Raw genomic sequence first — 27,365 nt, 5'->3', positions numbered from 1 at the left:
TAAAAATGAAAATATGTACTTTATTTACAATAAATGCAACCATACTGCTCCATTCACCACACATGTTGCTGACCACTGCAAAACCTGGTGGCAGCAACAGTGATAACTGAAGTACCTTGCTTTTTCAGCCCTTACACAAAGCTTTTCCCCTTACATCACATTGTTTTTCCACTGTTCCAGGCTCCACTAAGATGTGTACTAGCAATGCTTTCTAGTTCATTTTTAAGGTTACAGCTTCTAGAGGCAAAACAGTATTTCCTCTGTTTTATCTGGTTTTCCACCTTTTAAAATCACGTGGGAGTTTCAAATTTATGTGCCATTATCAACTTTGCATAGTAAGACAACAGGTTGTATTCCATCACCTTCTCTAAATGGTAATCCTATCTTTTCCAACACCTCTCACATTTCAAAGGGTTACCTCACTCTCAAGGAAGAGCCCAAACTCTTTCATCTCCCACATGAACATTTCAGAATGAGAATTTCAAGTTATCAGTAAGTTTTCTTCAAGTCTCTGGTGTGTTACTTAGAAGCAACTGTAGTAGAATAATGTTTCTCCTAACAGTAAAGGACATTTATCATGTCCTTTGTCTTTTTCTAGTCTTGAATTGTAAGAATATTAGTCACACATGTTCCCTCATATTCCTCTCTTAAGGTGCACAGTGGTCAGGCCTATAGGACCGCAGCTGGAGCTCTGCGAGAAGCCAGAGAGAATAAGGGGTTTCTTAGCACTGCTGTATTTACATTCAGCATTCATGGGCAGGCTGAAGGATGCTCAGCTTTTCTTTTAGATAAAAAAATGTTTTAAAAATACTCCATTTTCTATTATCATTTTTTGTATGCCATGAAAAGTTATTTCTTTTCTGTCCTATGCAGCTGTTACCTTCCTGTCACTAGCGTTTAACAGCTGCCATTGCACACCACCTTTCCATTCCCTAGCTCAAGTGCAGCCCCATCACAGCATGAGAGATCAGCAGAGCGCGGGGAAGCAGGGGCCAGTGGTTCAGACAGACCACTTTCACCACCATGGGCAGGTGGCATAGGAAAATATGGGACACTGAAGGGGGCACCTATTTGGAACATTTAATAGGGCCTGACATACACACTGACAGCATGAGAAAAATGAATGCAAGTAAGTGTAGGTTGAGAACAATTAGTGTGAGTGATAAATACATTCACTGCCAGCTCCCAGCCTCATTAAGAGCTATTCTGAACTGCATAGTAAGTGCTGGTTGTAGAAGTTTAGACACCAGTTTAGGTCACCAGTTACTCACCGAGTCTAATAACTTTAAAAAAAATAATGGAGGAAAAAAAAGTGTGCTCTGCCATTGAATAACTGATCTTATAGCTTAGGCACAGCAGTAGTAGTAACCTGGCGTCACAGATCAATTGAAACGGAATTGCAGTTCCATTCAAACTACGTATGCATGCAAAATTAAACACCTGTGTTCACTAAGAATATGCAGCATAAAAATCAAGTCTAAGTTACTCATTTTTTATCATATATTTGTCAGACTGCCAGACATATCTTTTCCTTTCAGATTCCTACCCATGTCACACAGAACACAGCAGATGGAGAAGTTGCAAAGCAAACACCTCTCTACACATCACTGGCATTGGGAACAATGCATTGTGTGCCATAAGCATTCCAAGTTTACCAGACTTTTGGGAGAAAACAGCTGCTTTACCAAACTGTGAAAATGGAAAACATACAACCCATCCTGCTCCAAACAGAAAAAAAATGGTTTTATGAAGTTGTGAACAGATACATAACTACTTTCCCCTCAGTCCTGGGACACAAAGGGCAGTACAGCTGCACAGCTAGAACGTGCCTCTTGAAGAGCAAACAAAATCCAGAAAACGTGATGATTGTGTAAACAAACATCTGGGAAGTCATGTTACTGAAGAGTTGAACCAATGTTCTGCGCAGCAAAATGATGAACAATACATCAACAGGTCCGTTTGGGACAGAATATAAAATGACACTCTACAAATATCCAATTTAATATTTCCCATGTCCAGTATCTCTCTCTGTGCCTGTCAGCAGTCCGCCAACTGATTTTAAACTTGCAAGGCTTCTTCTCATTAAACTAGAAATTTTTTTCCCCGTAAAGTGCAAGTAAGACTCCGTTTTTTTACCACTAGTTCCAATGACCATTATCTTAGTTACAAGAGTGATCAAAAGCCAATTGGCTGAGCCACTACCACTAGGCTTGAGTATCACACACTTATTTTTTTTTAAACCCTGGTTATTTTTTCCAGCAAAAGGCAAGGAGCAAACAAGTCTTTCTTCTGCCAGAAGCAGCACGACAGACGGCTGTCTTAAGTACCATCAGCGTAAGACGCACATTCTAGATACAACTGGTGCAATCTTGTGCATAGAATGTTCTGCCCTTATTTGCTGGAAATGGAAGTCATCTTTGGGATCTTATTTCCTCACAAAGAGTTTGTGAACAGTTGATTAGTCTTCATCAAGAGGTGCTTCTCTCTTCCTTGCATCTACATCAAAAAGAAAAAAAAAAAAAAAAAAAAAAAGGCAAGAAGTGGTTAAACCAGGGGGTTCTGACTGTATTTATCTGAAAACTCAGAAAAAAGTTTGTTTGCTTTCAACAGACACCACTTTCCATTTCAGAACCATAGCATGAATCCACTATGTGGACTGAACTGCTATATGATACCACAGCATGTTAACAAGGACAGTCACACAAAGATCTTGTACGATTGCCATGTTCAGGTGGAAGATGACTCATGCAATACTTACGTAGCCCAATAAACCCAATACAGATCAGTGATACTTTCCCCCACTGCCTCTTGGCCCCTTTTTCATGATCCTCTTTCAGGGTGAAACCAGGATTTGCTTTGCATACAAGCTACAGAGATGACAACAGTCTGTTCTGAAAATCATTTTACTAATTACAACTTTGCCTAGATGCACACATCTTTAAAAAGACAAGGGCTCTCCACACTGTATTTTGAGGAGGCAGCCCCTGAAGACCAGATCTTAAACTGCTCTGAACAGCAAACGTTAGATCATGGAACAGATCTAGATAGCTCAGTCTGTGACTCATATGCCATTACTACAGCAGCAGGCAGTGTGGCTGCCATTAGAAAGCTGGGTCACCTCTTTGTGGGCTTCTGCCCTTTACTAATACAGAAGATAGACCCTATTTGTTCAGAACATTTAGAGAACACAATTATTAAACTGTCTGTGAAAGTCTAAACAGGGTGCTAAACAGGGTTTGGAGAAGGCAAAATATACTCCTTGTAACTGAAGTAGCCACCCACGGCAGGAAAAAAATCTCAGTCATTTGGGACTCCAATCAGAAGCTGTCTCTCCCATTCTCCCCATTTTGCTCATCAGGGATTCTTGGGCCAGGCCTGAATTTCCTGCCACAACTTCTCCACTCTGCATAAAATAACTAGAAATTAGAGATGAAAAAGCTTTCCAAAAATGCATTACATATGCTTGTAGCTACAGAACCACTCCTGGTCTGTCTCTGACTTTGGAAATATCAGAATGCATTAAATTCTTTCTGGGGAACATTTATAAAAAAATCATACCGGTTAAGTTCCTGAACTTCTTTTTGGCTTCTGCTCTTTCTTCTGCGTCAAAATACCAAACAGTCATGGCATACCTATAAAAGAAAGAAACCTTGCATTTCTTTCCACTTTTGATATTAAAATAGAGCACTGGAGCTTTATGCTCATGGAGAAAGCAAAAACAAAATTGGATTAGTAGACTAAAAAAGCAGAATGAAAATGACTCATCTTTATGGGCAAACACAGACAGCATTTTAGTGTGTATTTTAACAAGTCAGATAGAAATATAGGTGAGAATTTCTGCTGGAGGCATAAAAGGGCACAGCCCCTGGTAACAGAGGGCAAAAGTAGCTTCCAGACCTTTGCACATTTTTCTGTTCTGGGATGCCTGTAGGCAGCTTGGGGGCTGCCCTGCATCATATCAGCTTTTCACAGCCTGCTGACAGATGGTAGCCCCAACAATCCCTACAGTGTTACAAGGGCAAAAGAATAACCCAGCACCTCCCACTTAAATAGCTATGTCTGGCTAGGAAGATTTCTCCTGTCAATGGTTAAGGGCCTTTTTTCCCCACACACGAGGAAATGTATCATTCAAGCTTGCTCCTCCTTACTTAATGAGAGAATTCCCAACAACTCAAAATCAGGAAATCCACTCAACATCTATTTTTTATGGACATGTATTAAAATATGATGGCCATAATTTTGGATAAAATTATTGGTAGAAGAAATACTTTGTGTTTTTTCCTAGGCAAAAGCCAATATTAAATATGCTGCTTACCTGGTTGCATAAGAAGGCTGGACTTCATGTGGGTTCCTTCGATCTGACCAAAAAAAAAGTAATCGGTCAAAAATCGGCTCAACATCTGCTACATAGGACTTTCCTTCTGGGAATATTCGAAGAATTCCACCATGCAGCTGAAAGAATAGGAAAGATTGGGTTTTGCACATATAAACAGCCACACATCCACATGAAAAATTACTTATTTCTCCCTTCTCCACATCTAACAAATGGAGAATAAACCTCTAATGTTAAACATGACAGCTATGTGACAACACTGGAAAACCTTACTGTGTCGCTTGGCCACTTTGATTTTACCAGTTTGTAATGTTTCAGCATAAGCTTCTGTCTAAAGCAAATGAACTGGGATGCAGTAAACACTGGTAAATGTCTGAGCTTCCAGTCACATTTCTAGAGCCAGTGAATACCACAGAGCTGCTCTATGTGACCATTCAGAGATCAGGCTCTCTCCCCAACAATCATTAGATACTGCTTACGGTATTTCAGAACCTGTGCCTGATCATTTAGGAATTAACTTTTACACCTTGGGAAGAGTGAAGTCTGTTTTATTGTTAGATTTGTAAAACTTCTCAAATGGATTATAGATCCCAGCCACCATTTCCCTACTTACAACATAGCCTGGTTTCTCTACCATATAATTTCTGTCTTTCCATGTGCCACAGTTTTGAGGAAAGAGATCTGGTGATCTGCACACACTCTAGAAACTTCAGAAGATGAAGATGAACCCTGCCTCCTGCTGCTGTTAGAGGGCTCCTTGAAGACTTTAATGCTGCATCACAGGGTCCAGGGAAGATGCTGTCAGTGCAGCACTGACCTGATCTGGTACCTCTATACTACATGCAGACCTCAGTGAGAAATTATGGTCAGGTTTAAAGCCACTTTCAAAGTTGCTTTCAAAGCCCAGCACGATTATACTCTTATATTGCATGTCTTCCAGCACACACTTATATAAAATCACTGTCACATCTACAAAATAAACTCCATCAGTGACCTGCATTTCTTAATGCAAAAGTTAGCTTTTCTTCGTGCACACTTGGGCGCCGCCTCACTATTTGGATAAGGGTGCAACGCACAAAGCAAACTGGATATTTGCATTTCCTCCCACCTCTCCTCTTTCATTTTATTACATTGAGATGTTTCACTGTCACACTCTCTGTAATGGGATGTGCTTTTCTGCAACACTGCACTTTTCAATGGCATTGCCACTGTATCTGAACTCACTTATGGGGGTCATAGCATTTACATGTGCTTAAAGAGCATACTGGCCTAAAAAGATGTTAGAGAAGCAAAAAACATTGGACAATTTTCAGCTGATAACCCACCTGAAGGTTTGTGCTGCATTACGACAACAGACTTACAAAGAGACATCCTGCAATTTTACATGCCCTTCTTTTGTTTCTATTTCAAAGGTATGGCACATTCAAGGCTGACTTAACTGTCTTATAGTAATATAGGCAGAAACAAGAGTTCCATCCTGTCAAGAGATCCACTGGTGGAATCAAACCATGCATTTGTTCCTCTTCCTAAGCCCCAGGGCTTCACACATAAGAAAAGGAAACTGCCTGAATATCTTCTGCAGGTTAGCCTGAAGTATCAAAAATGATAAAGTCACCAATTTGGGCAGTCATTTTACTCTGCTCCCAGAATCCACTTATTCTGTAGTGAATTAATTTTCTTTTTCTGCTGTTTCCTTTTAAACAAAATGTTAAGAGTGTACAGCCCAGTACTTATAGCTTTATTCTGTAGCAATACAACAGTATGTGTGTAGAATGGGAGAGAGGAAGATAAGGAAACAGTTGAGGTTCCTACTCCCAAAGCATTGCCAAAAACACCCATTAAAAAAAAAAAAAAAAAAAAAAAGAAGATATGAAGAACGGACCAGCACTTCAGAAGTTCAGAGTTCACAGAAACAGTGGACAGCTCTGAAGCTCTGTTTCTGAAGTAGCTTTTCCTTCCTGTTCTGCCTCAACCCAATGGCTTACTCACCTTTGAGTCCCAGTTCTTATTCAGGTAATAAATACAGGTGATGCAGCGCCCGTCACCATTTGGATTGTCCACATGACGAACATACCCAGTTCCATTTCCAGGATAGCAAGCAACCATAGCCTGAAAGATAGATTGTAAAATTAATTATACAAGATGCCCACCTACAGTTTTAATTTGCTAAGCATCCTCCCACCACCAGTTTGGCTCAATATTTTTGTGATCAATGATCAACCCAAAACCGAGAGCAGACACCACATGAAGCTATCTTTGTACAAACATCTTTCACAGGACAGCCCAGCCAGTGTGAAATTCACAAAAATAAAATAATAATAACAATAATAACAATAATAATTCCACAGAAAAAGCCCTTCATAATTCACAATATATACACACACAAAAAAAAAGAAACTAGAGCACTAGTATGCATGTACAAGCTTGTTACAAGCTACGTGACTTTGAGGCAGTTTCAGCTGAAATTTGCTTGGGTTTCTACAGATAAGCAGTCATTGCAAAACTGATTTTCCAGTCATAATGAAAGTAGAAAGCAATTCCAGGATGTCGTGCTTTACTGCCACCATCCTCCTCTATTCATATCTTCTAGTCATTGTCATATACACTTCTATGTCCAACTCAAAGTGAGGGTCCCCAGGAGGTGTTGGTAAAAGTCCACTGAGCAAAGTCTACAAAAAGCTGCAACTCCTTCGTGCTGCGTTTGCACAGGGCAGTGCATGTTTGCTTTCATGGACTGAGCCACAGAACTAAACAAACAGCTTTTAGAGCATACTTCTCTCTTTGATCATCTTCAGACTTGCAGATACAATCGCTTAATTCATGGTTTAAATTTCACCTTGACTGATGAGATAAGCCTAACATGAATTACTCCAAACCACATGACAATCAACAGGTTTTAAAAGGTTTTTTACAGCAAAAACATATTAAACTTAGTTGACTTGATTAGCAGCCTAAGGAGAATGCAGGGAAGAGCAGGTGAGACTGCTGGTAGGGTACTAGATCTTTGTCTCAGTCACTCTTCACTCCTGGGGCTACTTGGCAGTAATATCAATCACCCCTAAAGCTGTTGCAGTAGTAGTTCTTGTTCCCACTCCCCTGACATCTCCAGATTACTTGCCAGTATTAGCAGCAAGAGCAACGGGAAATGATGGACTAAATTCATTTGGAAAACTGCAGATAGTGCTCAGATGTGGTTTCTGCAGAGATGAGGAGAGAGCAATTATCACTCCTCAATCCATGTGCTGTGCTCCCATAAGTAAGTTGTGCAGGAAGCACACTGCAGGGTCAAGTTCAGCTCACTATCCACCAGGATGACCTGAGGGTTCCCGGGTCCCCCTGGGGAGCAGAGCTGCTGGCAGCCCCCAGCCTTTACTTCTGCAAGGGGCTCTTCCTTCCCAGGGGCAGGAGTCAGGCTTGTCCATGTTTAATTTCATAAGGTTCCTGTTGGCCTCTTTCCCCAGTCTATCTGGTTTCCTTCTAGTGGCAGCCTTGCCCTCAAGGGCCTCAACTGGTCCCCCTCAGTTTGGTGTCTTGTTGAAGAGTGCACTCTGCCATCTGCTTCAGGTTACTAATAAAGGCATTAAACATAACAGATCCCATGACAGATCCCTGTGGTGCCCCACTAGGTAACAGCCCCCAGGTATAATATGCCTGATTGACCGTGACCCTCCAAGTCCAACCATTCAACCAGCTTTTTACCCATCTACTTTTCTATCCATTCAGACCATAAAGCCCTAACTTCAGATATAACAGTATTTTGCATGCCTGTCCCACAGAATGAGGATATGACTGTGCACCATTTGCATGACCTGCTCCAACGACATGACATGCACAGTTGATAATGTAATTGATAGCTGGAGATTGACAGTATAAGCTTTACTAAGAGCAATTGAAATTTTTACCTAGGAACCCAAGAACTCTTGTTTTCCTCTTCCAAGCACATGCAAAAGGCATGCTGTTCACATGGGACATGACCAGCACATGCTGCTTTAAAGGAAATCTTACTGTCCCAACAAACACCAGCCCAGAAGCTGCAGCCAGCCAGCACAGTGGATCACTTGGACCCTCTGCTACCAAAACCAAAATCTATCCACAGGAGTCAGCCATGTATGAATTAACTTTCCTCCCCTCAACAAGCACCTGAACAGTACCTGCAGGCAGCAGTAAGTCACCAAGGCCCGCTCTCCACACCTCTGGCCACAAATGCCTGGAGACTAGTGGCCTGCAGGGTCAGGACCAAGTACTTTTAATTCCAAGTAATAAGCCCTCTGCCATCACACCTGGCAGTTAGATAGATGCCTTGCTGGAGATCCTGTCTGCTCTGTTGTCATTCCACTGGTACAAATGGTTTCAGAGCTGCACTACATTTCACTATCAGCCTGATAATAGCAGTAAGGACCAGTCTACAACGCAGTACTTGAAACAAGTTTGTTAAGGGCTTAAGTCTGATGGAGACCACAAATCAGCAGTAACTGCAATGTAAAAATGATCTGAGGGAGCTGTGCCCTCACTGGTGATGACAACCCACCCTGTGCATTCTCCCATCCCAGTTACTAGCACAGCACCTCACACAGGCGCACCTTCACCCATCCCACACGCACTGCGCCTCATTAGGTCTAACAATTAAAACAGTACCCGTTTGCAAAACGGGATCTTCCTACACTGGGAAACGTGACCCTGGTGCCCCTGAAGCCGCTGCATCACACCCCTCCTCAACTGAGCAGGGAAAGAAAATGTAACAAAAGGCTCATTGATAAGGATAGGGAGAGATCACTCACCAGGTTGCTGTCACAGGAGAACGAACTAGACCTGGGGAAACTAATTTAATTTATTGCAAATCAAGTCAGAGTAGGATAGTGAGAAATGAAACCAAACCTTAAGACACCTTCCCCCTAACCCCTCCCTTCTTCCTAGGCTCAACTTCACTCCCAAGTTCTCTACTTGGCCAGCAGTGGGTCCATCTTGCATCCCGCTGGCATCAGCTCTGTCGGACATGGGGGAAGCTTCTGGCAGCTTCTCACAAAAACAACCCCGGTAGCCTCTCACCTACCAAAACCTTGCCCTGCAAGGTTTGCAAGGGCTCTCACATCCTGGGAGCTAAGAGTACAAAGGAGAAGGGGCAGCAGTTCTGGCAGTCGGGCAGGGAGGAGGGCTGTGCTGGAGAGCCGGGTGCGGCACAGCTGCTGCCAAGGGCATGGACACCTACACCACCTGCCCATCATGCCAAAGGGATGATGCATGATGAGAATACAACTTTGTTGACCGATAATACCTCATTTTTAAGTCTATGTACAACATCAAAATTATGGTGGCCTTAAGTCTCCCTTTAGAAGGTAGACATTACTCCAAGATTACTGAACTGCTTAAAAATCGATCCAATATTACTACTATTTTTAATGCCACAAACAAAAAGCTACTGAACAGCAGACTGAAGGTCAGATCCTAAAAAGGATTTAGGTGCTTTATTTACTACGGAAATCTAGGCAAAAGGCCAGTGTTTTCCCCGCCCCGCCCCCCACATAATATGTTCCCTTAGCAGAACGTGTGCTTTGTCTCCAACATTGATGTGTAATTTATTTATTTATTTATAGTGTGCACCCTTTGCAGCTGCAACACTCCATCCTTGGAGATTAAGTGGAACAATTCCCACATAATCCTAAAGCATGGGCCACACTTCCACTTAACACTAAGTCACACTATATTAACTTTCAGGAAAGCAAAGAGAAAAAAGTTTTCTAGTAGCAGCAGCAAAAGAAGAAAAGCAGAAGTGAAATACTCTTTTTCCTGGCACAGCGAATATTTGAATGAAACCTGAAACAATGAAGGGAAATCATTCTGGTCCTCCTATAGACTGTTGAAATGATACCAAGCTTTATCAGAGGAATGGCTGGAGCAACTCCAGAGCAGATCAAGCTGGCCTCAGTAGGGATTCCAGCTGTTAGCAGTACTTTTGGATTCATTTAAAGCAAACAAGAAACAGGAGATGAGATGCGTGACCCAGACCTAATTTAGGTAATTTGTGAACACTGGTATTTGCCAGTTTAGTGCACGGTCTGGCTACAAAAGCCAGAGGCCCGACAACAATAATCAAACCATTTACCAGGTGCACACGCGGAGTGTTAGTAAAAAATGTTTCCTACACTTTTGGCTATTGTATCCAGAGGAGCACGCTCCATTTTTGGAAGCAACTCTTAATTAACCAACTCCAAAACTGAACTAATCAAACAAACTATAGCAGGCAGTAATGAGCAGGAATGTACCTAACCTTTCTTTTTCAATACAATCTATTACAATGGTTGTTGGTTGGCTTAACCTCCCAGTCTAAGCGCTCAGAAATACTACACAACTCCCCTTTTCTAAGTTAAAAAAGAAGAGGTTTGTCTTAGACAACAGCTGAATTGTCAAAAACTGATATCCAGATGCATGCCTTTGGAGTCACACATACACACCACCATCTGAACACCAATGCTCTGGTAGTCTAGTCAACAGCCATAAATTAAACCCTACAAAACTTGGAAAATGAAAGGCAAATTATCAAGACTAAAGCTTCTACCCTGTTATTTTCAAGGATGTTAGCTTTCCCAAGAGGGTGCAAATCAACCACAAGTTAAAGAAGCAGCAATTACCAGCTTTAGAAAGGACCCAGGAATCACCAGTAAATTCCACATTGCACAGAAGCTTTCAAAAGTAAGTTATCAATCATTCAGTATTACACTCAAGTCAGCCAGAGAAATGTGCAAGTCAAACTGCAAGATACTAGTAAAGTTTGAAGGCAGATAAAAAACAACTGTCCATTGGGAGGATTTTTCCCTGCCTCCCAGTGCTTCTAGCAAGAGAAAAACAAATTCTCTTAGCTGATGGCCAGGATCATGCTGTGAGACATGATTTACAAAATAAGCAATGCTAGAGCAGCCCGACACTTGGAACAGAACATTTCAGAAAATATCTCAGGTAGAAGATGTTTGTAAGTGGAAATGAACAGTGCTTAGTATGAAGCAGAGGAGACACCACACAGCTCTCTATGCCCACTAGCACTAAGCCAAGGCCCCAGTGCACTCTCAGTGCAGACTGTATAGATGGTACTGTAACCCCTCACTAATCCTGTATTTTTCTCTCAGAATTAGTATGATCTTTGCAACCAGCAGAGAAAATCCTGACCTGTGCAACTCAATCCTGCCAATACCAGCCACCCTTGCAGATTAAGCTGAAGTCTCCACAATACACTTTTCCATTTTCTGTATCAGATTTTTACAGTATATCGCTGAACAGCAGCTACTTTTGATCCCTTTTGTAGATCATCTGTGTGTATAGCTTGGACACCCAACAGGTAAATTCAGAAGTTACTTGTAAAGTTAGTTGAAAGGTTCTATACAAGCACAAAGCAATGCTAATCTACAATATCACTATGATGGTTGTCTAGAAAACCAAGGTATTAATAAGAACTAACAGTGCTGTAAGCCGCTGCAGCTTTCACATGCATTTTTATTTGGTGGCACACTTCCCAAATTTCAGCCCAATACGTGGTTCTCAGTTCTGAACTTGAGGGTAAACCAAAATCACTTTTGACCAGTTCTCTAAGAAATGAGGACTACCACGATGCACTTGATTGTCTTAGTTTTGAGTGTATATTGTGCTCAACCTGATTCTAGTTCATAAATGCGCACAGTCTTTACATCCAGAAAGGGAAAGGCACCCAGCATGCTCTACATTAAAAGAACATGAGTAGTCTGACATTTCGTGATCAAAGGCAAGAGATTCGCAGCTGAAGCTTGACTGACACACAAACACCATGGGATGTTTCTTAAGTAATCTCTTATTGCACCCAAGTGCTTTCTGCCACGTAGCTTGTAATAGTTAAGTACAAAAAATTCATGAATGTTATTAAATATTAGCTTGCTTGAATTTATGGAAGTTAAAATATTCAACTGCTATACTGAAGCATGAACTGGGAACATTGGTCTAACTTAGTACTCTATTGAGACAGGAAGGAACAGAGGGAAAAAAAATATGTTGAAAAACCAACAAATCAGAGACATTAGCTTAGTGTCTGTTGGAAAGGGAATCACCAGTTGCAAAAGGGAGTAAAATTCTGCCCACTTCAGTCAAGCAACACATGAAAGGGGCTTCAGTGGCAGTATTGCATGAGAAACTGGTCCCTCATTTCCTCCCTGTAACTTGGTTATCAGTCTTCAATCAAACTATTACTTGTGACTGCATTAAAAAAAAAAAAAAAATCCCCTTTCCATGGATAGCATTTTGGTACTTGCTTCTCCTTGCCTACATGCAAGCTTGATCATCAGATTCAGATCTTCAGGAGCTGAAACTTCATCTCTCCTTTTTTATTTTATTTAGTCTTTTGCATGCACCATAGCTTGCTTGATGTTTGCAGGTACATAAAAGCACTTTTTAAAGAATTTTCTGAGAAACAGCCAGAGGGTGGGAACTGGGGGAAAGACTATTCTCTCGTCTGCAGGAAAAAGATGCTAAGACACTGGTTTATTTTTCTTACCAAACAAAAGTCTATTATTACCTGATAATATTCTGATTACTCCAAGATGGAAAACTGTTCCCGCTTATTAAATTTCTTCTAAGAACTAAGCTTAGAAACAAAGAGCTACCCATGAAAGCTCTACTCATGCATTACCTTCACGCCACACAGCTGCTGATGATTGGCATGTTATCTAGTTGTAGCTCAAGCAGCTGCTAAGAAGTTTTCAGATCCTATGGAAGGTGTAAGGAAGCCAGATCACAGACTGATGCTGCTTTAAAAATTAACTCCCTGTTAAATGAATCTGTGATTGAGTTTAGGAAGCTTTCCTAATGATTGGCAACGAAATTAAGTTTTTCACAGCCTATTAATACGAAGGACTCTTTCGGCCCGTGACTACTTTTTCTATTATTATTTTTTTTTCTTAACAGAACTCACACTTAGAAATAAATCTGGATGCCTTTCAAGTTCAAGCTGGCTGCCAGAGAAGTGCCACTGTGAAATGGGAAGGCAGGAAACAGCCGTGCCTCGTGTAGGCAGCAGCCATCTGCAAGTGTCAAGAGAACAGAGAACATTTGCAGACCAGCCTTTGGAGACAGCAGTGAGCTCTGCTGAGCTGCTCCTATTGCTGGATACTTCCTGGGATCCTGCAGGATCCTAAAGTCAAGGGACAACTCAGAAACTCTGAAAGGGTCTGACCATGGAAGAAGTTCTCCAGGTTTCCAAGGGCAAAAGAGTCCCAGGCATTCATCTACCGCTGTATACTGTCTACATTGCTCACATTTTTTAAAAAGCCAAGTAAACTAACACTGCTTTCAGACCACCACCCAAATTGTCTGTATCCAGCCTCTGGCCACAGCAAGGAGAAAAAAGAACACTGAAAGTTAAGGAAACAAATATGAAACGGCCATAGGATCACAACTGTCCTTGCAGAGAGCATCTCTGCCCGTTGTAATAATTAAAAGAATTAACCTCCATTCTTGTATGTTTAATTAATCTACATATGCCTGTGCGCACGTCAATTAACATTTTTCTCCAGCACTTCAAGCGCTTCTCTCATCTTCTGCAAATGCAGAATCACACAAGATTTTTATTTCACATCCTCCTCCGACCTAAAACTACGCTTTGGTCTGCGCTGTTACTGGGTCGTTGCGCCCTGCACGCACACAGCGGCAACACCGCTCCAGACGCGATTAGCGCGCCGTGAAGAGCGGGCATACCAGCACGGCGGGACCTGAAATTTAAAAGGCTATTGCCAGTGAATTAGTTCAGTCAAGGATATTCAGATTAAGTCTCCAATTAGCAGCTGTAAACATGCGCAGTGCATCGACGTATCAATAAAGGCTGCTCAGTTTAGAGAGAGAGCCCGCCCCTGCGCCTCGGAGCCCTGGCTCGGGGCCAGCGAGATGATGGCTTAACGACAGTGCTACGTGCGGAGCGTGAGGCCATCGGCGATCAAATGCAAACTTTACTCCAGAGTGCACTTCAGAGAGCCTGCGGAGGGAAGAGGGGAAACCCACACAGGCAGCGAGCACACAGGCGCTCCAGGCACTTCTTGGCTCGCTTTCTTAACTGGGCTGTCCCTCCCTGCTGTGCTGCAAACACACGCGAAGAGGTTTATCTCCCACACTTAAGAGACAAACAAACAAACAAATAAATACTGTCTAATTACATTGAGGACTATTTTTGCCTTTTGCTGAAGCCTTCTTTTATCACCCAGAAAACTCTTTCAGTTCCCTCCTCTCCCCAAAGAACCAAACCTGGCCAAGCTGCACTAACGAGACAGCATCCCAAGCAATTGATGCAGATGGAGAAAGCATCCCCTGTAAAAAGCCCTGGGGGACATCGTGACAAGCTCCAACCCCTCAGAAAGGCAAATTCATAAATAAGTGCAAGCTCATTAAGGAAATCTGTAAGGACCGTCCCTGTATGTTCAGTTTCTCAGCAGGGAATAAAAGCGTGGTAACCAGCACAGACATCCTCTGAGGAACATTTCCTGTCTGTGAGGTAGAAAGATAATCTCACGGTTCCTGAAATATTCCAGCCTTTCGTTCTTCATCAGCACATCAGACCTTTTCAGTTCTGCTACTAGTCACCCAGAGAATTACACCACTTCTTTTTGTTTTCAACATTTAAAGAACTGCGTATTTTGACGCTCTTGTGGTTGCCATAAAGGTCAGGAAAGACAGGCACAACGTAGGCAAACTTTTGCTGCTGCTGGAGCTGCCTGAGCTGCCAACATCTTTTTCTTATTATTACCCATTTATTTTTAGCCTGTGGGCCCAGGGAAAGTGAGCAACAGCGCCCACAAGGCTTTTATCAGCTCACGTTCGGTATGTAGCGCCTCGAACAGCGGGGGCAGGCCTGTCCGTCCTGGCAGGCAGAGGTGATGAGCCACCACCTTGAAGCAGGTGTGCCAAGGGTACAGGAGGCCCCAGCCGCCAAGAACACTCCTTCCTCCAGGCCACCACCCAGGGTGCCTCTTGTGACCCCACATGATCCCACCATACCGGAGGCAGCACCACATCTGGGGGATATGTTTTCCTTTGCCTTCTTTGGCTCAGTGAAAAACACCCTTCACTGCCAGAGAGGAATGCAGGGTTCAGAGAAGCTCCAACACACTTAGCAGATACCCCAAATATGCCTCAATGGTCCTCACTCCCAGAGCCCTTGGAGCTTCTGAGGCTGCTAAGACATCACCACGCTACATAAACAGAGAGATCAACGTTCTTAAGTGCTTGTTATCACAGCAGTAACACCAAATTAACGTTAACTGATGAGACCAGTTATCTCCTCTGTTTATTTCGGAAGAAAGCCGTCTCACTATCCACACATCTTTTGCTCACCCACACCTTTACAGACGACCTTGCCTAGATGACAGTAACCTGCATAAGATTTTGAATGAATATTTAAGGGTAAAACCCATTAAAATTATCTATAGAGAATTACCATCTGAAATAATTTCTACTATGGTTCAGTAACACGTAGTGTTTACCCCTAAGGCTTTGCCTGCACATAGAGTTGTACTGCTCTGTCTGCACGTGCACTTTACAACAGCACAATCTCTCAGTTAAAGCAGACAGATGTGTATTCAGTGACACACCATCGTTCTGTGCAGGAAGGGAAACAAGATATTCAGATTCAAGGGAAATTCGTAATAATGAAACTGTACACCTGTTCTAAAGCTAGGCAATAAAATGTATTGGAGAAAATAAAAAAATCTTCCTAAGTGTTTTAGTGCCTTCCCTCTCCACCTGTACAGAGCTGGTACTTGCACCACTGAGGTTTGTGTAGACAGACACTCAGCAACTCTGAGCAAAGCAAGCACGCACAGACAGACGTGCACACACCACAAACTGACAGCCAGCCTTACACCTGCATGTCTTAAAGATATTCACAAAAGCTCTCAGCTCCTGAACATGGAAGTCTGCTCCTCAACCCAGCCATGGACAACATTACAGTATGGATTTTAACCTGGGCTCCTGAATTCCCACTTCCCTTTTTCCACTGGTCAAGTGTCTCCCATGGACTTATGCTGCCACCACCTGACAGAAGAGATCAACCTAAAGGCCAGCTGTGTTGTGGCCACTGACACAGGCTTTGACACTCCCGCTGGGGCAGTGGCCCTGCAGAGGGACACAGCCATGCCTGACAGGTTTCAGCCTGCTCACACCCGCTGCTCTGCTTTGCTGCAGTCCCCTCTGGAGCTTTACCCAGTCATCCCCACCACAACTCACTGAAGCAGCAGCCCTTAGGAGATTTCTCAAGGCCCACTTCAGGACTGAGTCTTACAGCAAAAATGTTCTATGGCATCTAAGGTAGTTTTTGCAGGAAGCACTGAAACTGTTGAGCAAGTGAGGCAGTCCCTCTGGTGTGAGTTCAGGATGTTTCCTGAGGATGCAGAAAGCCTGGAGTGTTCTTTCTGGCTCACTTCCCTCCTTTTTCCTCTTCCCCTCCATAATCTTTCTTCTGGCAGCCGATGTGACAAGAGCAGTATGTTCTCAGAGCCACCACAGGGGAAGCCAAGGCTGAGCCAAGCTGGAGGTGGGACAGAGGCTGCTCTCCCAGGATGCCAGCTGGTTGGGCAGCCAGAGGAAGCAGCCTTCATCCCTGTCTCTTCCCTGGGATGGAGATCAGGGATAGTGACTGCATAGGCATGACAGGCTGTGGTAAGAGCAGGGATAAGAAATCACCTGCTGGGGGTCCTGCAGCTGGCTTTGCTAGAGATATGGGTACAACTGCATCTCTGTGGTGGGAAGCACAGAGGGTGAAGGCAGGACAGATACTCAAGGGGGAGGCAGAGCTATAGGGTTACACAGGCCCATTTCAGTGTGGGGGTCAAGTATGTACTATGTCTGCCCATCCTATGTTCAACCATTGGCACAGCTAGTGCCTTTTCTAACTGCAGCCAAAACACTGTACTAATACAGCTTGTAATGAGCAGCAGTAGCTTCCACAGATGGTTAGTAGTGAAACATGCTTTTAACCAAGTGCCAGCAAAGGAAAAAAAAGTATTTGTTTCAGTTGCAGACATCCAAGTGTAAAGAAACAAACAAAAAACCCACATAACTACAGTTTTACTCTTGCCAAGAAATTATCAGTGCAAATGTGAGACTGCATTGAGCCTTTAAGTCACCAGTTAAACATCAAGTTATGCACTCAAATATCTTGGTAAAAATGCACAACAACATTTGATACTTCAGTGTCTGACCACCATGAAATGTTGAATTACACCAAATTTGGCAATGAGGACCAGCATTCACAAATCTTCTCAACACTTCTTCATGAAGAGGAAGTCTGTAAAACAGTTAACCTGACAGTGACCCCTCCTGTTGGCCTGCTTCACAGACACCATGCACATGTTCCATACCGCAGATGACAGAGGGCAAGTTAATTTACTTAGGTGGAAACATTGGTGAATATTGTCAAGAACAGAGTTGTCAGTGCATTCTGGGGGACTCTGTCCTGTTTGTGCACATATATGACATGGCTTTTATGTCTTAGCAGGACATGTTATAGCATTTATGGTGAAGCTTCTCCTTTTTCCATTTTTCAAACCATTTCTGCCAGATTTCCTGTGGGAAATCAGAAGGGGAAGGTGCAGTTAACACATACAGTCTTCAGCAACAAGCACAACACCCTAGGACTGTTAACAACCCAGGAACAGGCAAGTTGAGGATTGACATTGTCCCCCTCCCACCACTTCTTTAATATTTTCTCTCTCAAATTTTCCTGGTTCTGCTCTACTTTTTCTACCCACATGGTCTGTTGGGGGCTGTGCAAGATGCTTTCTTCAACTCCCTGGAGGCCCAAGGCAGGCAGGAAGCTCCAAGCTGACCACCACCACCACAAAGCCCACTGTCCTCACACCCCAGGCTCTTCCCATTCCATATGGCATGCCCACCATGCACTGCCTATCCCTCTGCATGCCTTACTGGAGTATGTGCTACTGTTAATGGTATTAAGACAAGTTTGCCATAAGACAGTCAGTTGCAAAGGTCAGATAAAAATCATAACTACTATCTATTTCATCAAGTAAGGCTCCTTGCTGCCTCCCAAGAGACCCATAAAGGATGACCTGCATTTCAAACGTAAGCAAAAAAATTATACAAAGACCAGGGATGGCACAAGAAATGCAACTTTTCCTGTGTTTAGAAAACACATTTAGAAAACACATGTCTAAGCCAAGCACCAGAAGATGTGTTTCAGGTCCCATTGATCTGAAAGAGCCTTTAAGGAAAAGCAGTTAAGTGAATTGCTGAACTGGAGCCAAAATTTTAAAAACATTTGTCTTATCACTTTGTATAAAAAATTACAGTGCAAGAACACATAAGCAATGATTAATTATATTATGACTTACAGACAAGAAAAATGCAGACATATATCTTGTTTGGATTTTCAGGTCCAGAAAGAAAGCACCAAAAACAGACTATTTATTTTGACCAAAGGATTCAGATGAACTAGATAGATTGAAGACTCAAAATGGTTATCTTTTTTTGCTACAAAGCAGGATGCAGTTCCCTGATGTCTGGCAAAAGACATGGCTACTCTGCCATTTCCAACTGCAAAGCTTTGGACACACTGTCCTGTTTCCAGTCAATGCAGATAGAGTGCTATGCTGTACTCCTATAATTTACACTACTCATTTTTATCTGGGTGGCTAAACACGAACATTTAGTAAGCCTCCATGGAACCACTAGGGTCAGCAAAAATCTCTTGCATTACTTTATTTGTGAAAAATCAGAGCAACAAGTAGGCTGTTTAATCGACTGCTTTCTATTAAGTGCTTTGCATGTTGGCAGTAAGTTTATTCACCTACTAATCTTATCAAAGCACAATGTCAAGAGAAAAATGACTGTAGGGGAAAATGCTCCTTTCTGTCACTGAGAGATAGTAGATGCATATGCATGAGTGATGGAGGGGAAACAGAGCTTACAGCTCTCTCCAAATCATTCACAGAAATGATCACGAGTGGTGTGCTGATGGGATGACGTGCCTGTGAACAGTTTAAACGGTAGGAGATAGATGATTTACTTGGCATGAGCCTCCTTCATGATCTTACTTCACCTCACTGACTGAACAGAGAGACCTTCTTGCTTTTCCGACCAACTCTGTAATCTCTTTTTAGAGTAATAAAAGTCTAAACCAAATTGGTATGTGGTGTTACGCATCAGTCAGGATCTTCTGTCAAGACTCACCAAGCTCTGTACCACTGCATCAATTATTTACCCTGGAGCCCACCACAGCAGTCACCAGCCACAGGCACAAGTATCAGAAGCAGTTTCCAAAACACTTCTTCCGAAGAGCTCCTTTACTAATAAACCTTACCAATAAGGCCTTTTCACAGAAACTTAGGGGGATGTGTTGTTGACATCTTTCTAACAATGTTGTTTCAGTCTTCAGCTTTGTGACAGAAGGATTACAGTCGTGACAAATCTAACCCAGGGCTTTAAATTCCCTCAAGCTGGTATGCACACATCTTCCTTCTCCATAGATGTAAAACCAGTAACACTTACTCCTAGGCTTTCCCTCCTAACTCATCATTCTCCTAAGGCATCTACTGCAAGATGGGTGAGTGCTATGGAGCCTGCTGGTGCCAAGAGACCACTTGCCCCTGGCCTGTTACACAATGGAAGAGTCAATCCAATTGCAAGAGGAGTAGAAAAAAGTGAATACCTCAAAGAAATGAAAAAGAAGAAAGTACCTTATCTTAGGTAAGTCATCTTGAATTATTTGATTAAAGTATGGATAGCTTCCAAGTGTATCGAGTTTATTCAGGAAACACCAAAAATTCATCTAATTTAAAACGCATTCATGCTTGGAGCATTGTAGTTTTATCTCCTGCCTCTCTCATCCTTCCCACACACATATGGGAGGGCCTTGCAGTACTGTTGAACACTACCACCTCAGGAAAAAAAAAAACAACAAAAAAAATCTGTGCAATATGGAAGAGGATGGAGGAGATACTTTCATGGTATAAATCAAGCAAATTTCTCAGGAAGCAACATGTAGGATAAGTCTGCGTTACATTGAGCCACCATCCAGTTAAATTTGGAAGTCAAAGAAAGGAGAGTTTACAGTGAAATCAAATAAAGACATTGGGATTAACACAGCTGGAATCCTTAATGCAAAATAACAGGCCACTTTTACTGTGTACTTCTTGTACTTCATCAGTGCTATGAGAATCAATGTTCATTTTAACACATACTGCTATAAGCAATGAACTGGATGTAATGGACTGAATTATTCATTAACAATTACCTTGGGAATAGGCATACAAATATTAATAGCAAGGATCATTAGGAAGAAATTCTTCGCAGAAAGGGTGATTAGATACTGGAATGGGCTGCCCAGGGAGGTGGTGGAGTTACCGTCCCTAGAGGTGATCAGATGTGGCACTTAGTGCCATGGTCTAGCTGACATGGTGGTGTTAAGTCACAATGTGGACTCAATGATCTCAGAGGTCTTTTCCAAACTAACTGATTCTGTGGTTCCATGGCCAGCTCTCCTCCCTCCCAAAATGCAAGCTCAGCGAGACAGGGCACTGAACTCTGAATCTTGCGATTTCCCCAGTGGCTTTCCCAAGGATACTGCACCTTGCGATGCTGCACACACACCCCCATGAGTACAAAGGACAGACACTCCCCATACACAGAGTCCTTAATGCCACCTGTATTACAGTCACACTGCATTCAGTGAGCAATGAGTCCTCACCTAAAAGCAGACTGAGTGGCACATACTTATTTAGGGCTTGCAAGTGATCAAGCTATTGGCTGTCACACCAGTAAGGCAACCTCTCCAAGTTCCTGGCATTAAGAGCTGACATGGTAGCAGCAAGAACTGCTACCAGAGCAGGCACGGCAACGAATTAAGAAGTTAGTGCAGAAAATGCATGACCAATATAGGAGAGATTGTGGAAAACTTCACTGCTTTGCTGCCATTGTATAACACCAGAGTCTAGCAAGACTCACGAAGAACTGCTGGACTGCAAAACTACAGAAAAAAAAAAGATTGCCCTGATACCACAAACACATGCACAAACTCAGGATAAACAGAACATTCATATCTTTACATTGCAAAAGAGCACACATTTCCCTTTACTTCTAGGATTAACCACCTTCTGCCTTTCTCTGGGACTATGGCTGTAAAGCACATGGACAGGCTCCTCGTGCAGTGTGATAAAGGTCACTGGGTGGATACAGAGAGAGGAGGAAAGGAGGACCAAGAGAAGCCAGCCGGCTGCCAAAGGCTCTGGTGTAACACACATCGAAGGCAGCATGTTTTTGCCACTGCCTACCATGAAATAAGTTTGCCAGTGCCCTACAGTCAGGTTTTTAAGAGTGATGATACATAACAACTACTGAATTTAAGCTGCTTGCAACTTCAACAACTGAGTATTAATTCAAACACCATTCCCTAGAGGCTTCCCGTGCTTCTGAACCCACTTAGAGATATGTGCATCACTGTCTGTAAAATATTGATCCATTTTTCCAATACCCTCTCCCTGATGAAAGAAGAATTTATCTGAAAGATTCTTCAGGTGCCTCTTTCAGAGAAGTAGTTCTTTTGGAAGTTTCAAAAGTCATTGAGAATAATTTGATGAAGAACAAAAACAAGTGTTAATATGCCCAAGTTTATACTCATCTGATTGTCAAGTAAAAATTATACATTCCTGTGTATAATTAACCAGGCTAACTAATCTTGCTTGACAAACACAGATATAAACATCAGCTTTGACACTCAGCCAAAGCAACCACACTAGGATCTGTGCCAATGCTGAATTCTTCAGTCTCATATCATAAAACGACTTGTCTGCTGTATTTACAGTTCCAGTGGCTCTGGACTCTGCCGGCAGCTGGCCAGAAGAACAGATTTGAACTTACACGTTATGCCAGAACATGTGCATTTGATTAGAAGAAAGAAATTATACATATTTCTTCTGGATGGTGGTATTCATCAGACCTCCCACTGTAAACTAATTGTAAGGCATGTTGCTGCCCAAGTATCAAAAATAAAATAACGAACCAGTACATCTCAAGGGGCAGTACCACTCTTCAGCCTCCTATAGCTATAGTTTTCTCTTATCCCACTCTTCAAATCAGTATCTCAAGTCAGAAAATTCAGCATTTCACTGTGTTTTAATTGCAAAGGATAGAATTTGAATGTTATAGAACAGCACTTTTCTTTCTTCATATATAAATGCAAAAATATCTTACCTCATTACCTGAGTTATGAGGAACTTTGTAATACTCCTGTGACATGTCATCCATTCCTTCAATCCTCAGGAACAGAAATCTTGGTAACAACCTGGTAGGCACACCGTATTTCAAAACCTACCTAGGAACACTCCATCATGTGATAGGCAGAAGAACCCGCTCTGGTTTCCATCAAATACTCACTAGCTATGAACTACCTACTAAGTAAGATCTACTTCTCCTGTGACCATTAGAGAGGGTCCACCAGGGTGGGGTTATGACAATAAGCAGAGGAAGCAAGTTTCTGAGAAGGTTCACATCTCCTAGGGACTTGTAAATTAACTAATCTCACACTGAAAACACTTTTTTTTTAACTTCAGGCCATACACTTGAAACTGAATGTGAGTAGTTCAGTTCTGAGCTGAAAACATCAGTCACAGGCTTCCTTAAACACACAGCAGCTCTTAAGAGTAGGAATTCTTGCTTATTTTCTAAGCAGCAGGACTCACTGGTGTCCAGCAGGTGCAAGATGGGCTCAAGGTCACCAGTGGCAGCCCTGACATGGATTCAGCCCTTGGTGGTACCCAAGAGGGTATCTGTGACTCAGAGCAGGACGTGCTGCTCTCACGACGAGGTGCAGAGTCCACTCAGAGTGCAGCCACACCAGTTCAAAGTACCTTCCAGCCCTAGTTGTGAGGACCAACGCAGCCGCTGGCAGCACGTCAAGTGCTGACTCAGCTGAGGTAGCCCAGGGCAGCAGGCACTGGTGGCATTGCTCTGGGATTGCTCCCTGTCCAGTCACAGGGAGAGCTGCCCTTCTCCAGCAGAAGCAAACTGAGAAAAGGGGAATACCACAGTCTCTTAGCAGCAGATGAGTTACCCAGACACCCCACTGCAAACACGACTTTCAACATTTCCACACACCTGCCCGCCAACCTGGTTCCTGCCATACTCTGTACCCTGCCTCCTCATATCAGGGACTTCCAAGATCTCCCAGGCTCTGCAGAATTTAAAAAAAAAAAAAAAAAAAAAAAAAAAAAAAAAAAAAAAAAAGCACCCCCTCAAGCCCCTGCAAATGCCTTCCCAAGAAAGAACTTTGGGACCTGGGGAGTCAGGAGCTGCAGCACATCACCCTTTCACCTGCAGTCCCTGGATCATCACCTGATCCAGAGGGCACTCTGAGTGACTGGCCTCACAGACCAAGCTGCAGCTTTGCTTCTGACCCCAAACACCCACCAGCTTTTTTCCTTCAAGTAAAGCTCCAGCAGAGTAGTGACAGGTCCTCAAAAACAGAGTGACTTCTGTTCTCAGACCAGAACATCCCTCTGCACAAGGACATCAATCTTCTCACTCTGAGGAGAAGACTGAACTTGGGTCAACTATGCCTCAGTGATGCCCTTAGCTGTTTACCTACTAGAAAAGGGGAACCACTGTATTATCTTACTAGAAAATAGAGACTAGTTGATGAGAATACAAAAGCCAATAAGCAGTGCATTACGTCTGTCAACCTTTAACCGGCTAGTATTTTAAAATACGACTTACACCAAACATAGATTTGTATCACTGGTCTGTAAAGATGAAAGGTTACATTTCATGATCAGCCCTCAAATGTCAACCAGCAGCTCCTATCAATATCCAGCACCCTTGAAAATTTAACTTCTGTCGATTCTCTTTGATGCAATATTAAATTTCTTGAAATGCTCTTGAATGAATTTGGAAACAGCACAATCCTAACTGACCTGTTTCTCTGATTTAGCTGAAAGGAAAACTTCCTTTATTGGACAAAAGTTGTTCAGGTCTTATTATGTTTGTGTAGCTACAAAAATATGAAGCACTTTGTGCTAAACTGACATAATCTGACATAAGTTCATTTACTAGGCAAATCTCTCCCTTTCTTCCAACACTTAGGCTGAAGACTAAAGTCATACTACTTATTTAAAAGTATAAACCTTTACATAATGATAGGCTGATATGACATAAGTACATTTTCATGACAAATTGAGTTACCATGTACCTAAAGGCTTACGTTTCACAAAAATTGTTCTGAACAATCTCTATATCCCAAAACAAAATAAATTACAACAGCACATGTCCCACAGAGTACTCTGGTCCAGTTGTCCGTAAACACCTCACATTCCTGTTAACAAATGTTAACCTGTGAAAGTTTTGTGGGCATTCATTTACATGTAATAATCTGTCAGATAAAATGAAAATATGCTGAATTTAAATTTAGGATTTGAAGTCATAAGACTTCAGATGGTAAAGAGAATGGGAATGTTTAATGGTGAATGAGAAATGTCTTAAACTGACGTGGGAACCTGCATGTAGTGTAGTAGTCAGTTGTTAGTCACAGTCTTCCTGCTGAAGGCATCCCACATCTCAGTTACACACAGCAGCTGCTATTCCAGGGCCTCACATACCCATGGTACGTATTATTATAACAAGGGGATTGGTTACTATTAATGTCTGATGAAAATTTCTCTGCATTTGGTTTTACAAACAAAATCGAGATACCAAATCCCTTTCAGTCCTGGGCTGTTAGGCAAGACTTCCATACGCGGTTTAGAGTCTGACAACTTTCACATTAAAGCACAAGAGTCAGAAGTCTTTCTTTATATCAAATAGCTTGCTGCCTATTTATAAAACAAGTTCTGTTATTACTTTTTGTACAAAAATGCCTTCAAAAACACTAAAACTCTATTTTAAAATAATCTCTACAACCCAGTCACTACCCAAAAGACCCTTCTTCCCAGCCAGCACCAACAGCCTTTATTCATCCAGCTGATTTGTTTTCCAAATACCTTGTAAAAAGGCTGGACAGCCTCCTTTCACTCCAACTTTTAAGCAACATCCAACCCTACACACACCCCCTCACTCCCCACACACCCTCTTAGCCAGAAATGCGCTTCCAGTAGTAAACAGAAGTCACTCAGAGGAAAGATGAGGATGACCTTAAAGGTGTGCCAAGGCAGGATGGTTATTTATACCTCCTCATACCAGGCTCTCAACAGGAATAAGTGAAATCCAGTCTACCCACATTTTAAAACATATCTACCCAAGCTTTAGCTTGAATTGATGATCAACAATTCAGTGGAGCTAATCATAAGGAACAATGCTTCAACCTTTTATTATTCCCATTACTGTGTGTAAACGTGTGGGGGTGCATGCACAGGCTCCCAAGCAACTGGTAAACATCACTGTACTTTTTTCTTCATTTTTCAGGGGGGAATCTCAGTACCACCCACATACGCCCTTAGTCCAGTGCAAGTCGCGATCAAGAGAAATGCCTAACTTCTCCCAGTTGTCATTTTTTACAAGTTTCATTGTTTTCATTTCTGCCATATCTCTAAAAGCTGTGGACCTTTTGAAATGTACTATGTCAAGTCAGAAATAAAGAAATAAGGATGTTTTCAGCATTCAGGACAACAAAGTAAACTTAGTTCCAAGCTAGTTTGCTTTGCCATAGCAAAACAAACAAGGAAAGAAAAGACAAGTTATCCCCAAACTAATGACATTACAAGTGCAAATAAATTTCATCGGGAAAACTAATAATACACGTCTCCTCTGCATTTCTGAGAAAGCAGACAAAAAAACTTTTCTCTTTAAAACAAAAGTTTGCTGTGCTCAAACTAAACATCCCGCATTCTGTGAGTATTCAATGCAGTAACGATAACCTCTTCAGCTATAGAACGGCGACAAGAGTTGGAACCTCGAAACTATTTAGCATAATACTACTACATGGGCGACAACGTCCAAACAATCGGATCAGAGCCGGGTACGTTCGCAGGGAGGGGGTGGAGAGCTTGCTCCCCCCCGAAACGCAGTCAAGCTTAGACGTTTTCGGTGGAGTACGCCCGCACTAGTCCAGCCCGTCCGCAGCTGGGCTGAGCACAAGCAGACGCGGGGTCCATCCGGCTCCAGCCCCACCGCGAGACGGGAGGAGCCGCCTGCAGCCCCCGGGGCGGCTGCGAGGTGATGGCGGCTGTCACACAGGGAAAAGGCAAGGGACTGGCCGGGCTCCGGCAGCCGAAGGGCCCGGCGAAAACCCAGCGAGGGGAGCCGCGAAGGACCCGCCCCGGAGCGCTGCGGGCACCGGCAGGGCGAGGGACCCGCAGCGGGCGGCAGGGGCTGGAGAGCGGCCGCCGTGACGGGAGCCCCTCAGGCAGCGCACGGCGCCTCCGCCACCCGGGCGGTGCCGAGGGACAACCCCGCGGGGCTGCCCGAGCCACGGGCACCCGCCGACAGCGCGGACGCGCCACGGGCGAGCGCCCGAGGAAAGTTTCCGGCAGGTCCCACCGGCAACAGCGAGGCGGGTCGGACCGGCTGGCAGCCGGTGCCGGCGGGGTCGGGGCCCCGCGGACCCTTACCTTGGATCGCTCTTTCACGTAGTACTTGCCGAGCCGGCTCCCGCAGTACATCACCAGCCGGTCTATCAGCGTGAGGAGAAAGTTGATGGCCTCGCAGCCCTCCTCCGTGCCTCCGATCCACTTGATCTGGTCGCCGCGCAGGTGTCTCTTGGCGACACCGCGGCTGGGGCCGGCCAGCTGCCCGTCGGCCAGCTCGCCGTCGCGGTGCATCCGCTTCACCCTCTCCAGCACGCAGTCCCCCACCACCTCCCCCAAGAAGTTGTCCAGGTAGCAGAAGCCGATGTCGTGCAAGCAGGGCACGACGTACTCCAGGGCGATTCTCTCCAGGTCCAGCCTCATGATGTGCCCCAGCGGCATGGCGCGGCGGGGACGGGCGCGCCGCCGCTCCGCCGGCGCCCGCGCTGGGAGGCGATGCCCCGTCGGGCCGCCGTGCGCTCCAGGCCGAGCCGGGCAGGGGGCTCCGCCGCGGCGCGGGACCAGGC

The 27,365-nt window shown here is 43.6% G+C and overlaps 1 protein-coding gene across 1 annotated transcript; it reads right to left on the bottom strand.

Moving 5' to 3' along the window:
• Positions 1 to 27,265, bottom strand: EGLN3 (egl-9 family hypoxia inducible factor 3). Its single transcript, XM_040068054.1, has 5 exons — positions 26,884 to 27,265; positions 6,323 to 6,442; positions 4,316 to 4,452; positions 3,559 to 3,632; positions 1 to 2,496 (listed from the first exon to the last, which is right to left on the bottom strand). Exons 1-5 carry the CDS (start codon positions 27,238 to 27,240, stop codon positions 2,459 to 2,461), a joined length of 726 nt encoding a protein of 241 aa, XP_039923988.1. The 5' UTR covers positions 27,241 to 27,265; the 3' UTR covers positions 1 to 2,458.
• Positions 27,266 to 27,365: the final 100 nt, after the last annotated feature.

The sequence above is a fragment of the Hirundo rustica genome, chromosome 6 (genome assembly GCF_015227805.2).
Source record: "Hirundo rustica isolate bHirRus1 chromosome 6, bHirRus1.pri.v3, whole genome shotgun sequence".
Lineage (NCBI taxonomy): Eukaryota > Metazoa > Chordata > Aves > Passeriformes > Hirundinidae > Hirundo > Hirundo rustica.
Note: the sequence above shows the minus strand (reverse complement) of the source record. Positions and strands in the feature narration are given on the sequence as shown.

Coding starts and splice junctions, on each gene's coding strand:
- EGLN3 (XM_040068054.1), bottom strand. CDS start 27,240: ATGCCGCTGGGGCACATCATGAGGCTGGACCTGGAGAGAATCGCCCTG. Junction 4,453..6,322: donor ATAAGAACTGGGACTCAAAG/GTGAGTAAGCCA, acceptor CTATTCTTTCAG/CTGCATGGTGGAATTCTTCG. Junction 2,497..3,558: donor GAAGTTCAGGAACTTAACCG/GTATGATTTTTT, acceptor TTTTTGATGTAG/ATGCAAGGAAGAGAGAAGCA.